The sequence below is a fragment of the Nesoenas mayeri genome (assembly GCF_963082525.1).
Source record: "Nesoenas mayeri genome assembly, chromosome: 5".
Taxonomy (NCBI): domain Eukaryota; kingdom Metazoa; phylum Chordata; class Aves; order Columbiformes; family Columbidae; genus Nesoenas; species Nesoenas mayeri.
Window position 1 is genome coordinate 61,469,766 of NC_137548.1, and position 20,044 is coordinate 61,489,809.

Genomic DNA, 20,044 nt, shown 5'->3' on the forward strand with positions numbered 1-20,044 from the left:
CAAGCATTTGGCAAGGGCTGGGATAACATCCTATGTATCCATCTCTGTCCCCAGCTCTGTGCCCTTGGGCTTTGTTCTGGGCTTTCTAATTTCTAGTGCAGTGTAAAACATGAACATTTACCATCACCAATGCATGTTAATGCACATACGCACTGATATAGGATACTAATTTAAAAATAAAACCTAAAATTTATTTACATAATATTGATATTGAGAAGGTTGAAAACAGGAAACACAACGATGTTCTGAATGTTCTGAACAGGAGGATGTAGGATTTTGAAGAATATAATTGGATAAAATATATGGTTGTGACACCACCAAGACACAATAAAGGTTACAGATTTTTAAACTAATTGTGATGATGCTGCATGAGGAATCTTGGAAATCTGTAGCTGGTAGAGATAGGCTGGTTTTGATTTTTTATTTTTATAAAGGATAAATTTGTAGCGCATCCTGCAAACTGGTACATGGGATAAATAGTTTGGACATTGATTTGTAATCTCTGTTTATGAGTACATGACTGCTATTCTTATAAATGTCATCACTTTCTTGGTAGTATCTGGTAATATCTGAGTCATGAGGTGCTGACAAAAATCCACTGCACTTAATGTGAAACCTGAGGCATTTTGCTCATTCCAAAAGATATTAGCAATAGCCAGCCCCGCATTTAACTGATGAATAATGTGTACATGTGCACATGACACAGTTATGCTGCTATGCGGATTTTTTCCTCTTACCTAGAATCTTTGTGGAAATACACCAGAGTTCAAATAATGAATTTTTAGATTTTTTTTATACTGGACTGTCTTAATGGATACTAATAGCTGTATGTATGGAGTCAGTGCATTGTGCCAGCGGGAGCAGATCCATACGAAGGCAGAGCAGGCTTCCTTTGCTGAATTTCATTTGAACTTGGATATCCTGGCTATAAAAGCGAACTCTGTGTATGTTATCACCGACTTAAGAGATGAAACCTCTCACATGGAGCTGAGTACTGAAAAAATATTTCATTTTTCCATTATTCCCCTCTTTATTTACAGCCATACAGCAGGATATGAAAATGAGAACCACAGTGCTCCCATGTTATACAGCTGTGGGGCCCAATACAGAATACACACCCATGGAGTTTTTAGAGGCATACAAGTGAGTATAGCAGGGCATTCTTCATAGGGAAGTAAAACTGCTACATGTTTATAATGTTCATTTACTACTTCGCTAGTATTTATAAACCCATCCTGGATTTGTGGTTTCCTTGTGTTATCAAGAAATGCTGTGCATAAGTGTCCTGACTTCAACGAAGCCACTGAACTGTAATGTAAGATTTCTTTCTGACACAGTCATTTAAAATTGTTTATTTCTTCTTCTAAAGCCTATCTGTGGGTCAGTATTCCTTACCAGCTTCTCAGGAGGGTCCAAAATACACAATCCAGGTTCCAGCTTCTAGCTCCAATCTATTTGACTGTGTGAAGCTCCTGTGGTCACAATGGACTATGTCTGATAACTATATACAAGAAAACGTTAGAAGACATTTTGCATTTACATATTTCTGAAACTTTACTAATTCAAACATATTTCCTTAAAACAAAACATAATGTTTGTTTCCTAATGACTAAGTAATTAGTGAGTATTTGGAAGGAACTTGCCTTTCATGGGAGTTAATTTCCTCCCTTTCTGAAACAGTCATATCATCAATCAATAGCACTGTAAAAAAAATATGTCTTCTTAAAACTGATGGCAAAATCATTACATAATATTTGTCTCTTTTGTGTTGCTCTGTGTTGTCAACATACATCTGTGTTTTTAGATAGTATCTTTTCTCCTTTTCCTTTTCTGTATAGTGTAGCAAGTCATTATTCAGTGGCAAGCGCTCAGAAATGGGCTTGTGAGCCAGCTTTTGTTGAGTGAATAAAAGTAAGCAGTTGACATTGTTTAAGGAAGTTAATTATCGCAGGAGGAGAAGATCATCTTTGATGGAACGTTGTGACGGTGGCCAAAATGCATTAAGGCTGAACTATTCACCGGCTCCACCTAGACAGTCTTGGTGTCATTTTTTCTTTTTCTTTTTTGTTCTGTTTTGTTTTTTACCATTTTGTATTAACCCAAACCATTCATTTCCCTGTCTTTTAACTTCATATGAGTATTTAAAATAAAGACAAGAATGCTACTCTGGCTTGTGCTCTGATCTCTTACACTGGTATAAGCCTGAAAGAATTTCATATGCCAATGAGTGTTCTTCCAGGATTGTGTGATTATACATGAGGTCAGAATGTGTAGCCCATTTAATCTTGTATATAAATATTGGTGAGAGAATTTCAAAAGTAGAGTTCACTGTATTTTGTCTTTGAATAATTTTAATACTCTGCAAAGAACAGATTAAGGTACACTAAGGTTGTATTTCATCAATGTAGAACAAAATAAAATTGCCTGCTTGCAGTATAATATATTTAAATATCTCTTTGTTGTGGAGAAGTGCCTCTGATTGTTTGTCTTTGAATGTGTGAAGTAAAAGCTTGAGAACATACACACTGCATTAGCAAGTCTCTGTCATTGTAGGATGTCCGACGGGTGCCAGGAGTAGCTCCAACTATTGTCCGATCGGCAAGTGAGACAAATGAAAAACGTCCCTTCATGTGTGCGTACCCGGGCTGTAACAAGCGATACTTTAAGTTGTCCCATCTACAGATGCACAGCAGAAAGCACACTGGTAAGTGGTGGCCTGGACTGGTGTAAATCACAGTGTAGCACTGGGCAGCAAAGTGGGCAGGGTGGTTTTAAAATAGCATGAGGTGCAAGAAATGATCTGCCAGGTCAGGGGCAGCGAGAATGTGTCAGGTGAGGTATGTGTGTGCTCTGTCATCTGGGCAATCCCTCTTCTGGATGCAGAGGGCTCTTTGGTGAAGAAAAGCACAGAGCGGTGCTGACAGCAAGGAGATCACCTCCCTCTCTTCCTGTTATAGGGCATCATTCAGGGCTGTGAATCTTCTTGCTGCAAATCTTGACTGTTGTTAACTATTAAGAAGAGGAGGAACCTAAACATTTAGACATTTGTCCTCCTGTGTAAGCCTTCTCTGGTTGGGGGTGGAGGCAGGGAGTGATTGGCAAATGAGCTTCCTTGATATGGGATCTTTCTCTGAAGAACTGAGCCTGAAGCCAGTCATTTGTAGGCTGAAATCTGGATTCTCTCTGAGCTCAAGCAACATAAGTTACATCTCAAAATGTGGAAATCAAATGCTCTGTTGCATCTTGCCAAAGAATAAACAGAATTATTTCCCCTATCGGGAGATTTATACTGTTGGAAGTATATAATTACGATATACCTTTAGATATGCTCCTTATGCATTTTTTTAATTGCTTATCATATTTTTATTTAGATGGTTCTTTCTGTGCTAATCTAAAGATCTGTGGATAAAAATCTATAAATGTGGATGCTCAGTTAACCATTAATATGATGGAAGGTCAAAGGGACAACAGGAAGGTAGCCCATAATACTGTGAGCTAACAGATTGCCTAAGATTTCATAAAAAATAATTGCAAACGTCTCCTTTTGGAGACCATGTGCTGACATTAGTTAATCGCATAAAATACTTGTAGGTGGGAAATGAACATTACAAAACATTTTTAATTTCTGAATGGGCAAGTCACAAAATAGTCAGATAGACATAGAATCACAGAATCATAGAATGGTTTGGGTTGGAAGGGACCTTTAACACTCATCCAGTGCCACCCCTGCCATGAGCAGGGACATCTTCACCAGCTCAGGTTGCTCAGAGCCCCATCCAGCCTGGGATGTCTTCAGGGATGGGGCATCCATCACCTCTCTGGGCAACCTGGGCCAGGGTCTCACCACCCTCAGTGTAAAGAATGTCTTCCTCATGTCTAACCTGGATCTTTCCTCTTTTAGTTTTAAACCATCACCCCTTGTCCTACCACAACAGGCTCTGCTGAAACAGGCCCATCTTCTGTGTTGCTCAGGTTACACATTCAAAATAATTTAGGTTGTAACTGAAGTGTAGTGTAGTCTTTAGAGCTGGACGCCTACAGAAATGCTGTTCTATTTTCTGTTAATAAATTGGAAGCCGAAGAAAATTTGGAGATCTTTTGGAGTCCATTAACTGCAATATTTTTCTTGAGTATGCCTAAACATTTCTGAATTTTTCTTATAATCACTGTTTCTTTCATTTGTAAAATGATTTACACTGTATTTTAACAGTCATAATTTGTTTGTTCTGGTCCCGTATTTTATTCCATTTAGTTGCTTGGCTTTCACAGTATTATTTCTGGATGCATCACAAGGACTTTAACTTAAATCTTTTATTTTCCTTAGCCAGAGAAGATTTCCAGCATTGTACCACATATAAACTAGGCATGTAGAGCCACAAAAGCCCCAGAACACATAGGGAATAGGACTGTGGCCACCTAGCATCCCTAGAGAGACTTCTCTCTTTGTCTTTGAGGTCATCCATGGCCCTTCCTTTTCCTTTGGTTTATGTGATAGTGGAATGGGATAGAAGATATTTCTTTTTTCCCCTCCAAACACCTCTTCTGTACGGCTGGTCCCAGATTTTCTGCCACTATATTTTGATATGATGATAACAAAACTCATTTATTCTCAAACCATCACAAGTTGCTTTCCATAAAAGGCCTAGTTGATTCCCAAAACTCATATTTGTTGAGACAGGGGTTGCCATTGATAAGACCATGTAAGATCTGAGGTTGGTTGAAGCTGAAGAGAGGCAGCAAGGGACAGTGCACAGCTGGTTTGAGAACTGCTGGGCGATCTTGCCCAGCTGATACATTCAGCTTCAGCATCAGAAGGGAGGTCTCCCCTATATCAAACTGCCAGGTTTTTCTCCTGAGTATGGGTACTAGATATTTCCTACGGTTATTATCTGGAAATTTTAGTTACCAAATTCCCAGCTGCTGTAGAGGCTTAGAGTATGATGCTCTTCATTTCTAGTCTCCTTCTGTCATCTTTTAGTCCTGGTTTTTGGGAATGCTTGGTGAAATATGGTGTATGGGAGCATCTGGAGTGGAGAGTCAATGAATGCTTATGAATTAACATAATTTCTTGGCTGCTTGGTGTAGTAGAGAGTCTGGACTTGGTGGCCATAATGGTCTTTTCCAGTCTTGTGCTCTTCAGAAGTCCTGGGCAGTTGAACCAACTGTTGTGATGCAAATCCATTTCTCCTGTCCTTTGTAGCTTAGTCTCTCTCTCTCACCCTGACTTTTGTCTCCTGCTTGTGGAAAAGCTGTTTGTCAAAAGCAAAATTTGAAAACCAGTTTTCTCCAAGGCCAGATCAATTATCACTGTGAAGAATGTGTATGTCTTGTTGATAACTGTAATAGTAGCTGCAGTTCGCACTTCTCTGCACCTTCTTTCTTTTCTCCATCTGCTTGTTTCTATAAGTTGGGGGATATCTTAAGGGGCCAGTATGACTAGAGTGGGCTGTTGGTTTATGTTGTTATTTATCTGGCTGTTTCTTTGGCTCTCTGATCAACTTTCTGTTTGTAACTCAATGAGTTCCAAAACACCATTCTAGAGTTCTGTACTAGATACAGAAATCTGGCTTGGTGGAATGAGCATATTAGACAGAAAGTAGTTGGCAAACATAGCACCAAATGTTCTTATTAAACAAAGGGATGTGTCTTTTCTGCTTCAATGTTTTGATGGGGAGGAATCCCGATGAGCCAGTCTAAAGTCAGGAGAGCTGTCAGATCACAGCTTAAGTGGAAGATAATTCAGTTGTGTTTGGTACACCTCTCTACAGCCAACATAAAATTCCACTGGTCCTCCTATAAGGTGTTTCTGGATTCACTCATGGGTTTGAAGCTCTTCCACCTTTCTTAATGTAGCGGTAGGTCAATTTTTTAAATTATGAACACGTGATTTGCCAACAAGCTGTTACATATACCTAATATGAAACCAGCAGATAGTATCTTTGCAGAATAACATTGGCTCTTGATTATCTTTTTTCTTTCTGTCATAGATACTTACAGAGGTCTGGCTCATCAGATCTTCCACTCCTCACTGGCTGCAGTATTGCAGCAGGGCCCTGAAATACAAAGTTGGATTCTGTAATCAGTTTTTACCAATGTTTCAACATAGCCTTCATTGAAAATATGTTGACATTTTGTACCCTCCAAGACTGCTTATCCATTGTTAACAATGCCTTCATTGAAACATGTACAGCCAAAAAAGCTTTTTTCTTATCTCGGTGTATTTTGCTGCAGTAGATAGACCTCTGAAAAGAAATGCAAAAATACATATAACTTTTCAACAGTACAGCAAATAATGTGACTTGTCATCCTGTGGCAGACTTCAGAGATTTCTTTGTGTAGACAAATTGATGTCTAGACCCCCATAAATTTCATTTATGGTGGAAACATCAGCATTCTTGCCAGAGACCCTTTGGGTTCAGTGTCACACATTGGAAATCCTGGATTTACCCTAATGGAAAACTGAGCATCTTTGCAGAGAAAATGTCCTCTGCCTGTTTGCCAGGGATATTCTTCAGCCTAAATATGCTCGACTGCAGGTATGAGCTTCTACAATGAAGTATGAGAATCTGTAGATCAGGAAGGTTGTCCCTTATGTCGTAGGGGTGAGTGAAATTCACTCAGAGGTAAATTTCTGAGGTGTAAGTAATGCAGTCTAATACTGATTTTTGTGCTAATCATCTAATAATTATAGATTTGCTTTGACAAAAGCAAATATCCTTTTACCATGGCATGTGCCACCATGCTGCTAACTGCTTTACGATCACTAGTGCAGTTCATCATTGCATCACCTTGGGTGTATCTCTGCATAGAGACGATAAACTGATAAATGGGTGTGATTGCAGCTGAGCTGGACACTCATAGGCTCTCCCACTGCATAGGCTCTCCCCTGCCTGCTGTGCTCATGTCTAGGACAGTGCTCTCTCATTAATGTTGCTTTGAAATATCGACCTTCACACTTCAGCTGTGGAATTCCCTTCTGCAGGATATGCTGGAAGCTGAGAGAATATGTGGGTTCAGGAAACAATTGGATGAATTAATAGAAAGAAACTCCATGAGTGTTAGACAGAAAGCCGCCTTCGGCTTGGGAAGTTGCTAACTCATGAGCTGCTGAATCCTGGGAGGGTGTCCAGGGCAAGTTCTGCTGCACCCCTGCTGTCTTCTGCTCTCCTGCAGGCACCATATTTCATCTCACCCAGCATCGAGAGCTTTTAGGCTTTCATTTCTGTGGAATAAAAATGCTTATCTATTTACAATTCAGATTAGTTTCAAAACAGTGATGACATCTCACACCTGAGCTATGGTTTGAAGATGAGAGAAAACATTGCCCATAAGGGCTCCCTACTAAATAAAGAAACATACTATTTATCCAAGTTTGCTAAAGCAAATTATATTGAATAGAAAAATGCTACATTAGCAAGGTAAAGTTGTGATTGTGGGGCTGTGCTCATTTGATTAAGTGAATATACAAGAAAAGGAATTAGATCAGCCTTCAGATTCTCATTCAGACTTGCAGTCTCCTATTTCGAAATCAGCCTCTCCTCAAGTCTTCCTGTTGGTGGAGGCTTTTGCTCTTGCAGCACTCCTTCATTAAACCAAATGATCATGAATGTTTTCTGCAACTACAGCAGTAGAAATTTCTGTTTTCCCATGTGTCTGTGCAAATGAATTTGCTCCAGAGAAAGTGTGCATGCTTCCTCTAGTTTAACTATTTCTCAACAAATAGGTTTATTTTATCAGAAGCATTTATTGAGATGATTCACACTTGTTCTGCAACTGTTGAGCTTTATTTTTTCTAAATATTTTCCTAAATATTAAAGAACAGCCATTCCCTCTATCCTCTCTCAGCCTGACTATTTAGTTATGCACCAAATTTATCCTTTCTTTTGTCTGCCCTCTCACAGTAATGAAATGTAAATAATCAGGGAAGCACCCGAGTCACAGGTGGAAGGACTTCGGGAAGCTTCATCTTCACCTCCTGTTTAGTTTAGAAATTGTATATGATCACATAGGAAGGTGACAGCATTATGGGATGTTTTTCATCCATTGAGAAACTTTAGCCTTTTACTGGAGAGGCTCTAATAGGCCTGGGGAAACTAGACACTGCTCTGACCCCTCTCTGTGTAGTGATTTAATGAGGTACTAACAGACTTTGTCTAATCTGGGACATTTCTGTCGTCCTGTTCTGATGAAACTATGAGAGTTAACAGGTATGTAATGGTTGGCTTTGGCAGGAATTTTGTTTGGCACTAGCTGACATGGAAGATGTAGAAGGAAAGAGAAATTAGGATTCCTGTCCAAATATTTTGCCTCTTTCTGTTTGTTTGCTTTTTGCTTTCTACGCATGGTCAGCATATCCCTGTGTAGGCATCTTGGATTGCTTCCTTTAATATATTCATTGGTCAAATTTATCCTTAATTTAATCAAGTTTATATTTCAAAGTATTTAAAGAAATACATGCATGTGCATGCCATCAGAACCGCTATACTGTTCTATTCAAATACCTCCTTAACCATCTTCTGCGTTTATATTGCAATTAGCAGACAATCATCCTGTCACTGCATTCTGCTCTGCTGACATTCCCCCTCTTAAATCTGCCAAAGGGCTGAATTCCTTGGAAGTAAGTGGTTTCTGAAAAGCAGGCACCCCCCAGGGAGTCCTTGCGGTCAAAGTGTATGGAACTATTTCAAACACCTGTGGCAACTTTAATCCCTTATGCTAATAAATTAAGCACAGCAGACATGGAAATTGTCCACACCTAAGTCTGAGAACCAGTAAACTCCTTGGGGTGACTGTCACAGGAAGTTGGCTTGTTCTTCCAGATTTAGTTGCTTTTGTAAAATTTTGATCTTAGCTGCAGCAGTACGAATTTGGAATGTTCTGCTTAATATGCTATTTATACTGTGTTACCTAGGTTAGAAGGTTTCTGCTTTAAACTAAAAGAGTTCTGAGATACCAGTGCAACCAGAATACCTTTTCCTCATCATAATATAATCTGAAATGCAGACACTTGCAATGTAGATGTATGAAAGTGATATATTTTTTTAAAAAAAGACCCACAAAATTAAACTCACTGCCCAGTTTGGCTGATTTTTAATTCAGCTGCTTTGTGCTGGACCCTTGTTTTACATCTCAGCTTTCCACAGCAGACAAAGCAGGTTCCAGCTCCTCTCTTGGTACCTTCCAGGTAAAACCCAGGATTCTCCCAGCTTTGCAATGAGAGATGTTGCTCTTGTGCAGAGGCCTCTGTGCAGGGCTGTGGCACCCTAAACAGACTTTACACAGGTATAAATGTAATATCAGAGGCTCTTGTAGGATTCCAGTATTGTCCAATGGGGTCTTAGATGAGATGCGACTCAGATCTGAAAGATCATAGAGGTTCTCCTGGAACAGAATATGGATTAGGTGGTTTTATTTTTCTATTTGTTTTTAATTTTATTTTCAGCAACTCTGTGGTGTGCGACATGCTAGCAATTCTCCCCTCTTTCCCCAAGCTCCTCAATTGTTGCATTTCTTTTTGCATGTTTATGTGGCTGGTGAAGTCCTTTGCATTGAACACCATGTTCATTAGAGACACCAGCTTATAGGGATTTAATTTGTTTTCCAAGTCAGAATCTCACTTTTGCTCTCACAGAAAACCCATCCTGATGTTCTCTGCTGAACTGTATGGGAACTGGAGGAAGAGCTTATATTTACATGAGGCTTTGCAGCTATTAAAAGGCTTGTCCGAGGGAGCTGTGCAGCTACATGTGAAATTCTATTCAATGGTGCTTTCCAAAAGAAACATCATGGGTGTTTTGGGGAAGGATATGTATTTTTTTGTGGTTGAATTTTGCTCATTTTAATTTAATTCATTTAGTGTGGTTAAAATTGCTGCCTACATGAATGCCATTGGCTCAGCTTTTGCTTCAAATCCCATTTAGAGCAAACTGCAAGTTGTTCCCTTGTACAAACTATGTATTACTGAAACAGGTGGAAAGGGTTTTATATGGTTTTCAGAGAGATGTAAACCAGGAGATTTCTGTTCTTTTCCATCAGAAAACAAGTAAAAAAAAAATCACGCAACCTGACATTTTTTGTGGCTTTAGCCTAATGAGCTCTGTTTTTAGAATGAGTGGAGTAAAGATCAGTGTCAATGCAGCAGAATGGTGTCAGCCTTTCCCTACTATTTCCAGCACAATTGTATGCTTTTAAAGCAAATTAGTCTTGATGAACTGCTAGACTGCTTTAGACAGGAGGGAAATCTAAGTCTTCTAGTGTAATATGTTTCATCTTCTGATTCTCATTGATGTGTTCCCTCCTTTAGCCATTTTTTTCTGATAAACCATTTGTCCTTTACAGGTGAAAAACCTTATCAGTGTGATTTTAAGGACTGTGAACGAAGATTTTCTCGTTCAGACCAACTCAAACGGCACCAAAGACGACACACAGGTTTGTTGACAATGCATCTCAGCTCATTGGAGTTCATCTCTATATGCTAGCTGTGATCCAAAAAGTATACTTCTGAAATTCTATTTTTCTGATGTTGTGTGTGCCTATAGATGATGCCTGCAGTGCCAAATTCTTGAAGTTAGCTTTAGGAGAGGACTGTAGCTGAGCCATTGATTTGGCATTTCAGTGCTACTGTGGTTGTACAGGTCACCCTTTAATCCTGCTGCCACCTTTTTGAAACAGTTTTCTTAATGAAACTCTTTATACCGGTTGCCAATACAGCGAATATATTATTTTACAAAAAAAAAAAAAAAAGAGAAGCAATTCTGCAAGAAAAAGTTACCAATGAGTAACGTGATAAAAGCTGTTTGTGTGGCAATGCTAATAGGTGGAAGCTGCATGTGCATAACCTGAAAGGCTGGTGGGATTACTGTGCACTTGCATGTGGAAAGCTGCAGTGGAGAAGGAGAAGCCACACCAGCTATAATGCTAAAGATACTTACTCAGCAAACCACTTAAGCTTAGTTTTGAGCCTTTGTTGAGTTCTGCCAACTGAAGAAGGGTTCTAGGAGCAGCAAGGAGAGAAATACCAAAGATTTGGCTGGTTGGAACACACAAATAACCTGGAAAGTGTGCAGCAGTTCACATATAATAGAGTGGGCAGCAGCAGTCGTGAATGGTGCTGGGTCCCAGCGAGACTGGCATCTCTTTTTCAGTAAGTAATTTACTGGGTGAAATGCTCTGAGACAGCCAAAACTGCTTGTGAGTCCAGTCCAAATTCAGCAAGTTGGTTTTTGCGCATATGCCGTTTTCTAGAAATGTCAAAATGGCCCATTTCAGCATTTCAGGAGTTCTTAGAGGTCCAGATTAGATTGACAGGGGATAGAGTGGGTCTTCTGAAAGCCACAGAAGAGGAGCTGGCGGTGACTCCAGCCTCCTGGCTGGGAGTGGGACATGAGAAGGGCCGCAGAGTCCTTCTCTGTGACTGAATGCCCACAAGAAATTGCATTTGGGTCTCTTGTTTCTCAGGGAGCAGCCTGACAATTGGTTTACTCGTTATTCTGTGGTAGATTTCTGCCTGATGCTTTTCTTGCTCAAGGTGTCCTGCCCCACTTATGTGGTGTTATGGAGATATGCAGGAAACACCTCTGAAATCTGGTGGTAAAAGTACTGATACATTTTTAGCAACTGCATGCTAGAACTTACCTGTGTTAAGCAGTCCTCAAGACTTAGTATCAGTGTGTAAAGTAAGCAGCAGAAGTGTAAATTAAGCTAAGCCTATTTGGAGTATATTAAAATATATCTCTGCACCTCTGTTCTTCTTATGTCACGTTTGCTTGTACACAATGCCGATAGAGCCAAGCCACAGGATCAGGATTAAGAAAGTTTGCAGATGCTCCTCAGTGAACGAGTGTGAGTGGGTGTTTGTTTCTGCTGGTGCTGTTTGGTCCCACAGGCCCAGACATTGGAGAGGAGGTTTTGCAAAGGGGTGGCAGCTCATTCGTGGCTTCCTGCGCTGTGTGGGCACCAAGCTGGGAGGAGCAGTTACAGTAACTAGTACAAAAAATCCAGACTTTAGAAAATTCAGAAATAGCTGATTTCATTCACCCTTCCAAAAGGCACTGGGATATAAGAATATACTCTTTTTTTTGGTGTCTTTTCAGGTGTGAAGCCCTTCCAGTGTAAAACCTGTCAGAGAAAGTTCTCCAGATCTGATCATCTGAAGACTCATACCAGGACTCATACAGGTAAAACAAGTGCGTAAACTTTTCTTCACATTTATATTTCATTATTTTTAAAGTTTAAATCAATGTTGTTGTAAATTCTATGATTAGAAGGACTTTGACCCAGATTTAAATATTCAAAAAAACAGCAAGAATTTCAGAGCGTGCTGATTTTTCACTGTGACCAAATTCCCCAAGTGTCATAGTCACTTTTCACAAAGGGATTTAGGTGATTTTGGAAACTACGCTTTCCTTCTCCATGTTTAAAGAAATATCAGCTTGGCAAAATATATTTTGTCAGCTATTGTGAAATGAACATCATGGTCTCAGCCCACAAATGTCAAGTTGATCTACTGCCTTCACTGAAAAAAACCCCTGCGAGATAGAAATTTTAATTCTAGCTTCAGACGAAGGTCTGTAATCTAAAGTATTCGTGCCTACTCGTGCTTCTCCTAAGTGTCAGTTGAGCCTAATGCAGCATAGCACGGCAAAGCTCTTGCTGTTGCTGCTTGTGCTGTAATCTCTCCAGAAGATAAAAGGAGTGCCTTTTGCAAACTCACACTGACAGACTCTAAAGTAAAAGCTTACTCAAATATTCAAGGACCTTTTTGTAGAAACCATAGTATTTCATATAAATACAGGGGAAAAAAAAAAAAGGAGGCCATTTTAGTCTACTCTGCTCTCACGTTAATGTAAACACCATTAAGGAGCAACTACAACCTCTATATTTTAGCTATAAGTTTTAGAAATATTCCTGTGAACCAACACTTTCTCTTCCATTCCGCTGCGTACGCAGTATTTTTACTAAGTAATTGTTTACCGAGCACTTCGACATGTTCTTTGATGTCACAGTGTTTTCTATACTGGCGTTAACCTTTTAAATTCAGTCTCTGTACAGATGGACAAGGAGCCTGCAAATCTTTTTCTCCCTGCTAAGGAGTCTTTTTTCTCTTCCGGACCATAAAAAGACATATTTAAGACGTGCAAAAATAAAAAGGCAATTTTAATAAAGGAAATGATTCAACTGAGAATACTGGCATTTTCTGTGGCACCGGCCAAAGAAATGCTTCAAGTAATGTCCATATCTGCGCTTGCAATGTGCACATGGTAAAGGGCACGGCTGTGTTCCTGGGTTCTCCCCATGCTGAGCTGCAGGGTCTGTGGGCATTTGCATGAAGAAAGGTATTTTCTTACTCACCAAGAGGTAAAGTTCTGGTAGAGACAAAGTGGCAAGTGGTTGTCACATTCCAACAAGTCGGGATAAACTACATTCTCCATCACATTTCATTGCTAATTGATCTACTAATTCATGACTTTCATGACCCCAGTCACTTTTTCTCCCGGATTAGCTAAATCAGTGAAGAACTTGCTCTCTTTTTCCTGGTGAAACTCATCTCCCTGTTTTAGTTCTTCCTTGCTGCTGGTGATCCAAGCCCATGCTGCACTCATTGCCGAGAGCAGCCTCACAGCACAGACTCGGGTGGGTTTGCCACCCGCCCCCAGCTCCGGTTCAATGCGAGTTCCGCAGCCCAGCTGCGTGTTGCTGTGATGATGCTCCTGTCGGTGGTTTCGGATATGTCATGCTTTGACTGTAAAATACATGTATTCTGGGGGGAATGAGCATGAGTGGTGGGTGGGGTTTTTTCATCTCCATCCTGCCCTGGAGTTTCATTCCTCTTTCTTTCTTGTGCCCCCTAAGTTTTGCAATGAAACACCTAATGCAAGTTAACTTGCTCCACGTTAAATCTTGATGAGGCAAAGCACAGGTGACTTCTCTCTAAGTCTATCCTCATTTTAAGTCAGTTGCCAAACTATTTGTTAAGCTACAAATTCAGGGTTTCTCCCTTCCGCAAGCAATTTTACTGTGACAGCAATATTTGCTGTAGAAAGCAAAATATGAATCAAAGGAAAACTCTACACTTTAGCAATGGAAATGTGATTCCTGATATCTGTACAATGAAACTGTACAAAGTATTTTGTGCCCAACCTGGAACTAGTAGAGATTGGAGCCCCCTGTTGCGGGAGGACAACCAGAACGGCTTGTGAAACACCAAAACCACGTGGCTCTTACTGTGGTAATTTAGTGAAAAACTGACCAGTAAGAGGGAACTCGCATCAGTCTACAGAATGGTTATGGTAATGCCGCTGAGATGAAAGAAGACCACTTTACACAATCCGTGATTTTTATTAGTAGCTCTGACCACATCAATTTTGTCCCATACTGTTTTATGCGCTCATGTGAGATAGTTGATGCTTTTGCCAGCATGCATGTTAAGCATATAAAGTAGACTTTTATCCCCCTCCTCCCGCCCCCTTTGTGTATATTGCAAGAGACTTTGCAAACAGAAATACACAACATTTATGTCAATCCCAGATCCCCTTTTGGCTGAATTCGGGTGTTTGTGAAATGCACAGTGTGAGGCAAAGAAGAGAAGATGTCTGGGTGAGCTCGTACCACCCCAGTGTGTCTTGAACTGGAGAGTACGAGGTGTGTGCACAGCACTGAAGAGCTCCCAGAGCTGACCCTATTTTAAAGTATTGCATCTACTTTGGGGAGGAAAAAGAAAATGCAGTTCTAAAAGAAACATGAGTCACCAGGCACTGCTCTGAGCTAATGAAAGCATTCCATCAGCATTCCTGCGGCATCAGAAACATGGCCCAAAATTCCACTTACCCTTCGTAGGAAATTGAGAGACTAGATTAAACTATAAAAAGTTGATGGCATTTCTTGTTAAAATTGAATGTGCTTTGCTTGGGGTCATTTTTAGTGAATATGATGTTCATGGGGGTGTTAGAAATATCTTGATTATTTTGAGCCTTTAATATCTGCCGTAGATGTGAATCACAGAATCATAGAATACCAGATTGGACCTCAAGGATCATCTGGTCCAAACTTTCTTGGCAAAACCTACTTTATTTAGACAGTAGCGGGAAACTTTCAGTCTGGCTCAGCAGACTTCATGCTGAACTCTCTTGCTTCTACCATATTCACTTACACTCACCAGTTTCAAAGAACTTCAGTCAAAACTCATTGAACTTGCTGGAAAAAACTCTCCTTGACTTGAGGTCAAGCTCTAAATTGTCACTGACGATTTTCACAGTGACTAAACAGTTTGTCTGCACCGTGGTCCAAGGTGTGGCTGAAGCTTATGTGAATGCCGGAGTGACTTTTAGACTAGTTCATTCGAGAGCTGAGAGCAGCATAGACGTGGCAACACAGTGTTCAGTAAGGGCCTGTCTTCAGGAACGAATTGCTGCAAAATGTTCTAGTTGTCTGCAAAGGCTCTTGTGAAAGATCAGCTGAGGGAGGTGTAGGAAAGCCCTGAGCAGGACCTGAGGACTCTCCCGCACCCTTTCAGGACAGCCCAGATGCCTTTTCTCCTGACAGGGGCTCTGCCTGGCTCCCCACTGCCCTGCAGAAAGAAAACAAATCGCAGTGTCTCAGGCAAGCTGTATACCCCCTTAATAACAGGGTGTTTTGTTAACAGGTGAAAAGCCTTTCAGTTGCCGGTGGCCCAGCTGTCAAAAAAAATTTGCCAGGTCTGATGAACTAGTTCGTCATCACAACATGCACCAGAGGAACATGACTAAGCTGCAGCTGGCCCTTTAGGCAGTTCAAACAAGTGAATAAACCAGATGGGACATTATGAGCTACTGCAAAATTTCCCAGCCATCTTCGATCACCTCTGTCAGAAAGCTGCAGCTGTCTTCGCATCCCATTTGACACAAGTTAACTAAACCGTAGGATTCTGCTCAACCTTGTCTTCCATTTGGACTTACCCAAGCTCCTATTCAATAAGCTCAAGAGATTTTTACCTGTAATTTTGTTAAAAAGTGAGCAAGATTGCCACAGTTTCAAGATTACTATAAACTCTGCTTACCTTACCTGTCTGTCTCCAGTTTTCTGGTTTAATTTTCACTCGAACTTTTCTAGGTACAAGCTGTTGTACCTTTTCAAGCCCTGCAGTGGGTAGGGTGAGCTGCACGCTTGCTTCATCTGTGCATATGCCGAGGTTTCCAAATGCTAGTACAGCTGTCCTCACCTAAGAGATGGAACAATCACCTGAGACACTTTTGGTAAACTTTGTACTCGTACTGCCAAAGGGTGACCTTTTAAAGTTGGAAGCTCTGCTTTTGAGTTTCACAAATCAAACCTTTTTCTAGAAGATGTATTTCTAGAGCAGCTAAAGCTAGATGAATCAGAGCCTCTCTGTACAGAAAAGAAGAATCTTACCATTAAGTTAACTTGTTTTTTAAATAATCACGTTATTGATCCCCCCCAAATGGTTTTGTTTGTCAATTAACTCTCTACCTTTATCTCTCTCTTTTTAATGTATTGGTTTAAATTTATTCTATCATGAGATGCATAGATCTTCTTTACAAAAAACTAATTCCAATCATTGTAGACATTTGGGATTTGTTTACAATGTAAAGCCACACTGGTTATGTGGCTAGCAAGCTGTATAAACTTAAAACTGAACTTTTAATGGGGCTGGTCCAGGATCTCCATTAACAGATTACTCTTAAGATAAGTAACTTAAAAAGACTCTTTGTCAAGTATATGTGAAAAAGACATTATTAGTGTAAGGAAATATATTGTTTCAGGGTTTTGGGAGGAGGGGTTTATTATTTACTTTTAATTGCTTGAAATTGTGTGTATATATATATCTGATAATGTATTGCTCTTAGACATCTGAAATTAGAAAGTGTATAAATATTAGATGCATCACTGTTCTGATGTTGTTGCTGTTACAAACTATTGATAACACTAAGAATGTAACCTGCATTTTTCACTGAGCTTTCAATTAAAGCCCATTCAAAGAGAAACAAATGAGAGTCCAACAGATGTCTTGTTTCATGTCTGGTATTAAATTTCAAATGCCCTGTCCAATAGTATCCATTTTTTTTTTTTTCTGTATATAAAGGTACCACCAGCACTGATGACCACTAGTTAACCTGTCCAGGTCTTGACCACAATTTATCCATCTCACTTGGGAATCATACTGGCAGCAGAAAACAGTGTCAAGTTTCATATTGCGCTATAAAACAGTTGCTTCAATTGTTCGTCTTCTTACCACACTATTCCTTTTCTTTCGACCTGTAAGATTTGTATAAGAACTTTGTAGAACAGTAAAATCCAGTTAATAAATTGCTGTACTGGCCTTCTGTAGAACTGCGCTGAGACCATAAGCACAGATAACTTCTTAGATTAGGTTGTCATAGACTGACTTCTAAGTAAAAGTTAACTTAGAGTTGGGGTGGCTTAAATCAGTTCAGCAGGTTGAAAAAGACAGTCTTTCTTAGATGATGAAGTGTGAAAATGAAGATAAAAAAATATTACTGTTTCTTTGTCATACTGCCTACTTTTCTTTGGAAGTAAGTACAGCCTGCCTCAGCGCCCTTTGACCTTGCAAAATATTTGTATCTCTTTAGCAAAAATCTTTAATGTATCTTGCCAAGCTTTTTTCTCTAATGTATACAATGGAGTTCTATGATGGGTTGAGCTTTCTCTCTTAAAGTGCAGCTGCATCGTCAAGAAAACTCAACAGTTAATTCTTCAAGTCCTCTTTTTCGCATGGGTATTGCATCACTGTTAATTACTGTTGGGGTACTGTGACTCATTTGTATCAGTCAACTTTATCTTTTCCTGCCAAAAGACAGTATCTCTCTGGAGAAACTCATAACAAGTGTGGCAAACATCAAATATTTGGAGCGAATGGTGTACATAAAACTGCACAGAATTAAAAAATAAAGCAACTCCTCCTGCTTTCTGGAGAGAAAAGTTCAGTCGCAGTAACAATGTCCTTTGATTTACCCAGCAGTCTTCTGCAACTACAAAACAGTCTGTTTTTCAGTCTGCACCCAAAATAGAGAGCTGCCACGAGTGTTTATACTGAAAGCCAAAGAAAGAAAAATCAGCCTCCAGTTGTGCCTGTGTTAGTCAAATATAAATAAAACTATCTTTTGTGAAATACAACCAAAACTCCACTGCAGCGCAGGCCAGACTTCCAGTGACCTGTAAACAACTACAGCCACGGTTTTGCTGCTTAGTGAATTGCATGTCAAATAAGAATGGTAGATGGCTACAAAACACGGAGCGTGGGTGGGTGAGTGACAGAGCATGTCATTTTGCTTCTGCTGTTGCCACTTTTTCAAGGAAAGTACGTATTGCTACTCTGATGTTTGATGGCTTGTTGTGTCCCCCAACCCCCTGAGCTCAGTGAAGACAATGGTAAATGTTCACGATTTTTTAAAAATTATTTTTTATTCCTAGTTATTTTACAGTCTTTGTCATGAGAGACATGTCTCTCCTTTTCATTTCCCTGTTTTCAGGATTCTATCAGCAAGGTAAGCCACCTTTATTGAAGTGCTCTACTACATGAATTTCTCAGAAGCAGCCCCCAGACGCTGGTTCTTGCAGCGTGCAATTCCTCATTTTGCAGCAAGCAGAAAGTGCTCAGCAGGCTGAGTTTCTGTGAGCTTGACCTCCATATGAAAGATGAGGGGGCTGCACTCTATTATATCTTACAAGTATCCTTAGCTCTCTGGAAAATTTTCAATCCCACGATTAATTGAGCAAATCTTTTATGCCTCTGCCCTCTCTTCTCAAACTGAAAATAGTGACCGATGTTGTTTTGGCTGATGGTTAATGTCTTACTGTGACTGGCATACTTTTCCTGTCCTGTAGCATCCCCAGCCCTCCAGAATGGAGAATGTTAATTACATAGATAACACTTCTATTTTTTTTTGTTGCTTCATGATGTACAAGATGTGTTGAGTAGGAAAGGGGACGTGATCTCTTTCTGATGGTGTCAGCTGAGATTCAAGGGTTCACTTGCACCAATTTTTTAAAGGTAGGTGAATCCAGCAAAGTGCCCCTTCTCCTTCAGGAAAACATGAGAGCTAACATGCTTAAATTGTAACCATATGATCGTACATTTGGTGCATGTCATATTATTTAAGGGTGAGACTGTATAGACTAAACAAGAGGTACAAAGATGTTGTTTTGCTGCAGTTAAACAACCGATCCGAAGGCACTCAGTCTGTCCTTCAGACAGGTGCCGATTCCTGTAAGGGGTGGGGGGACTTGCACAGAAGCAGCTTTTTGCTTCTCCTTCCGTGCTGAGTTAGGTGAGTTCATTTCAGAAGCCACTCCAACCCGGCCTATCTGTTTCAGGATGTCAGTAGGATTCATTTCACTGCTCCATCAACCAACCTTACAGCAAGTGGGAACCATTCCTGAAAATGCAGGTAGGTGCTTTAAACCAGTGTTTCTTCCTCCTTCCCTTTCCCCTGACAGGCACCGAGAAAACCCTGTCACCCACCTGTCCTGTGCAGTCTTTTCCCATCGTCAATATGACCTGACAGCAAATCCAATATGGTTAAGCAAGCTGCCACCAGCACTTTCTTCAAAAGCCCAGCGGGGCTTTGGAGTGGATTGAGGGGCTCCAAGAAGGTGCCGGCAGCCCCACACCTTGGAGCAGCCTGGACCTGGCGTGAGGTGGGTACACCAAGGCAACCAGAGGTATGTGGCCAGGGGACATGCAGAAGTTCGGCTGCTCAGTCCTGCTTCAGCCCTGTTTGTACCTTCCCTGTGGGGCAGGGGGAATCACTCAGCTTTTTGGCTGGGGAACTCCTCCTTGCCTGGGGAAAATCATCCTCTCCCCTTCTTTCTCTCCAATTAACAAAAAGGTAATTAAAGGCAGTGTGTGCAGTTCAGAATTACACTAATGGACAAGAAAGCCCAGCTGCGATATTTGGGAAGATCCAATAAAAGATTCATTAGGATTCTTTTAGCTATTGTAAGTCCTGGTGACACAAAGGACCCTAATGAAACAGAAGACCTGGTCACAACAGTGATGAGTTTAAAAAAAACCCAAACCCATATCCCA

General features: G+C 40.4%; 1 protein-coding gene across 4 annotated transcripts in view; it reads left to right on the forward strand.

Moving 5' to 3' along the window:
• Positions 1-17,103, forward strand: part of WT1 (WT1 transcription factor) — a gene marked incomplete at both ends in the record, with an annotated part of 36,140 nt that extends 19,037 nt beyond the window's left edge. For 2 of the 4 annotated variants that reach the window (XM_080345466.1, XM_080345468.1), the window contains 5 exons: positions 1,041-1,143; positions 2,554-2,704; positions 10,339-10,428; positions 12,093-12,185; positions 15,641-15,762. In XM_080345466.1, coding sequence (XP_080201592.1) covers positions 1,041-1,143; positions 2,554-2,704; positions 10,339-10,428; positions 12,093-12,185; positions 15,641-15,762 — 559 coding nt within the window. Of the gene's footprint in view, positions 1-1,040; positions 1,144-2,553; positions 2,705-10,338; positions 10,429-12,092; positions 12,186-15,640; positions 15,763-17,077 lie in introns of those variants that run through there. The other 2 variants (XM_080345469.1, XM_080345467.1) reach the window with 2 other exon arrangements.
• Between the last annotated feature and the right edge of the window lie 2,941 nt (positions 17,104-20,044).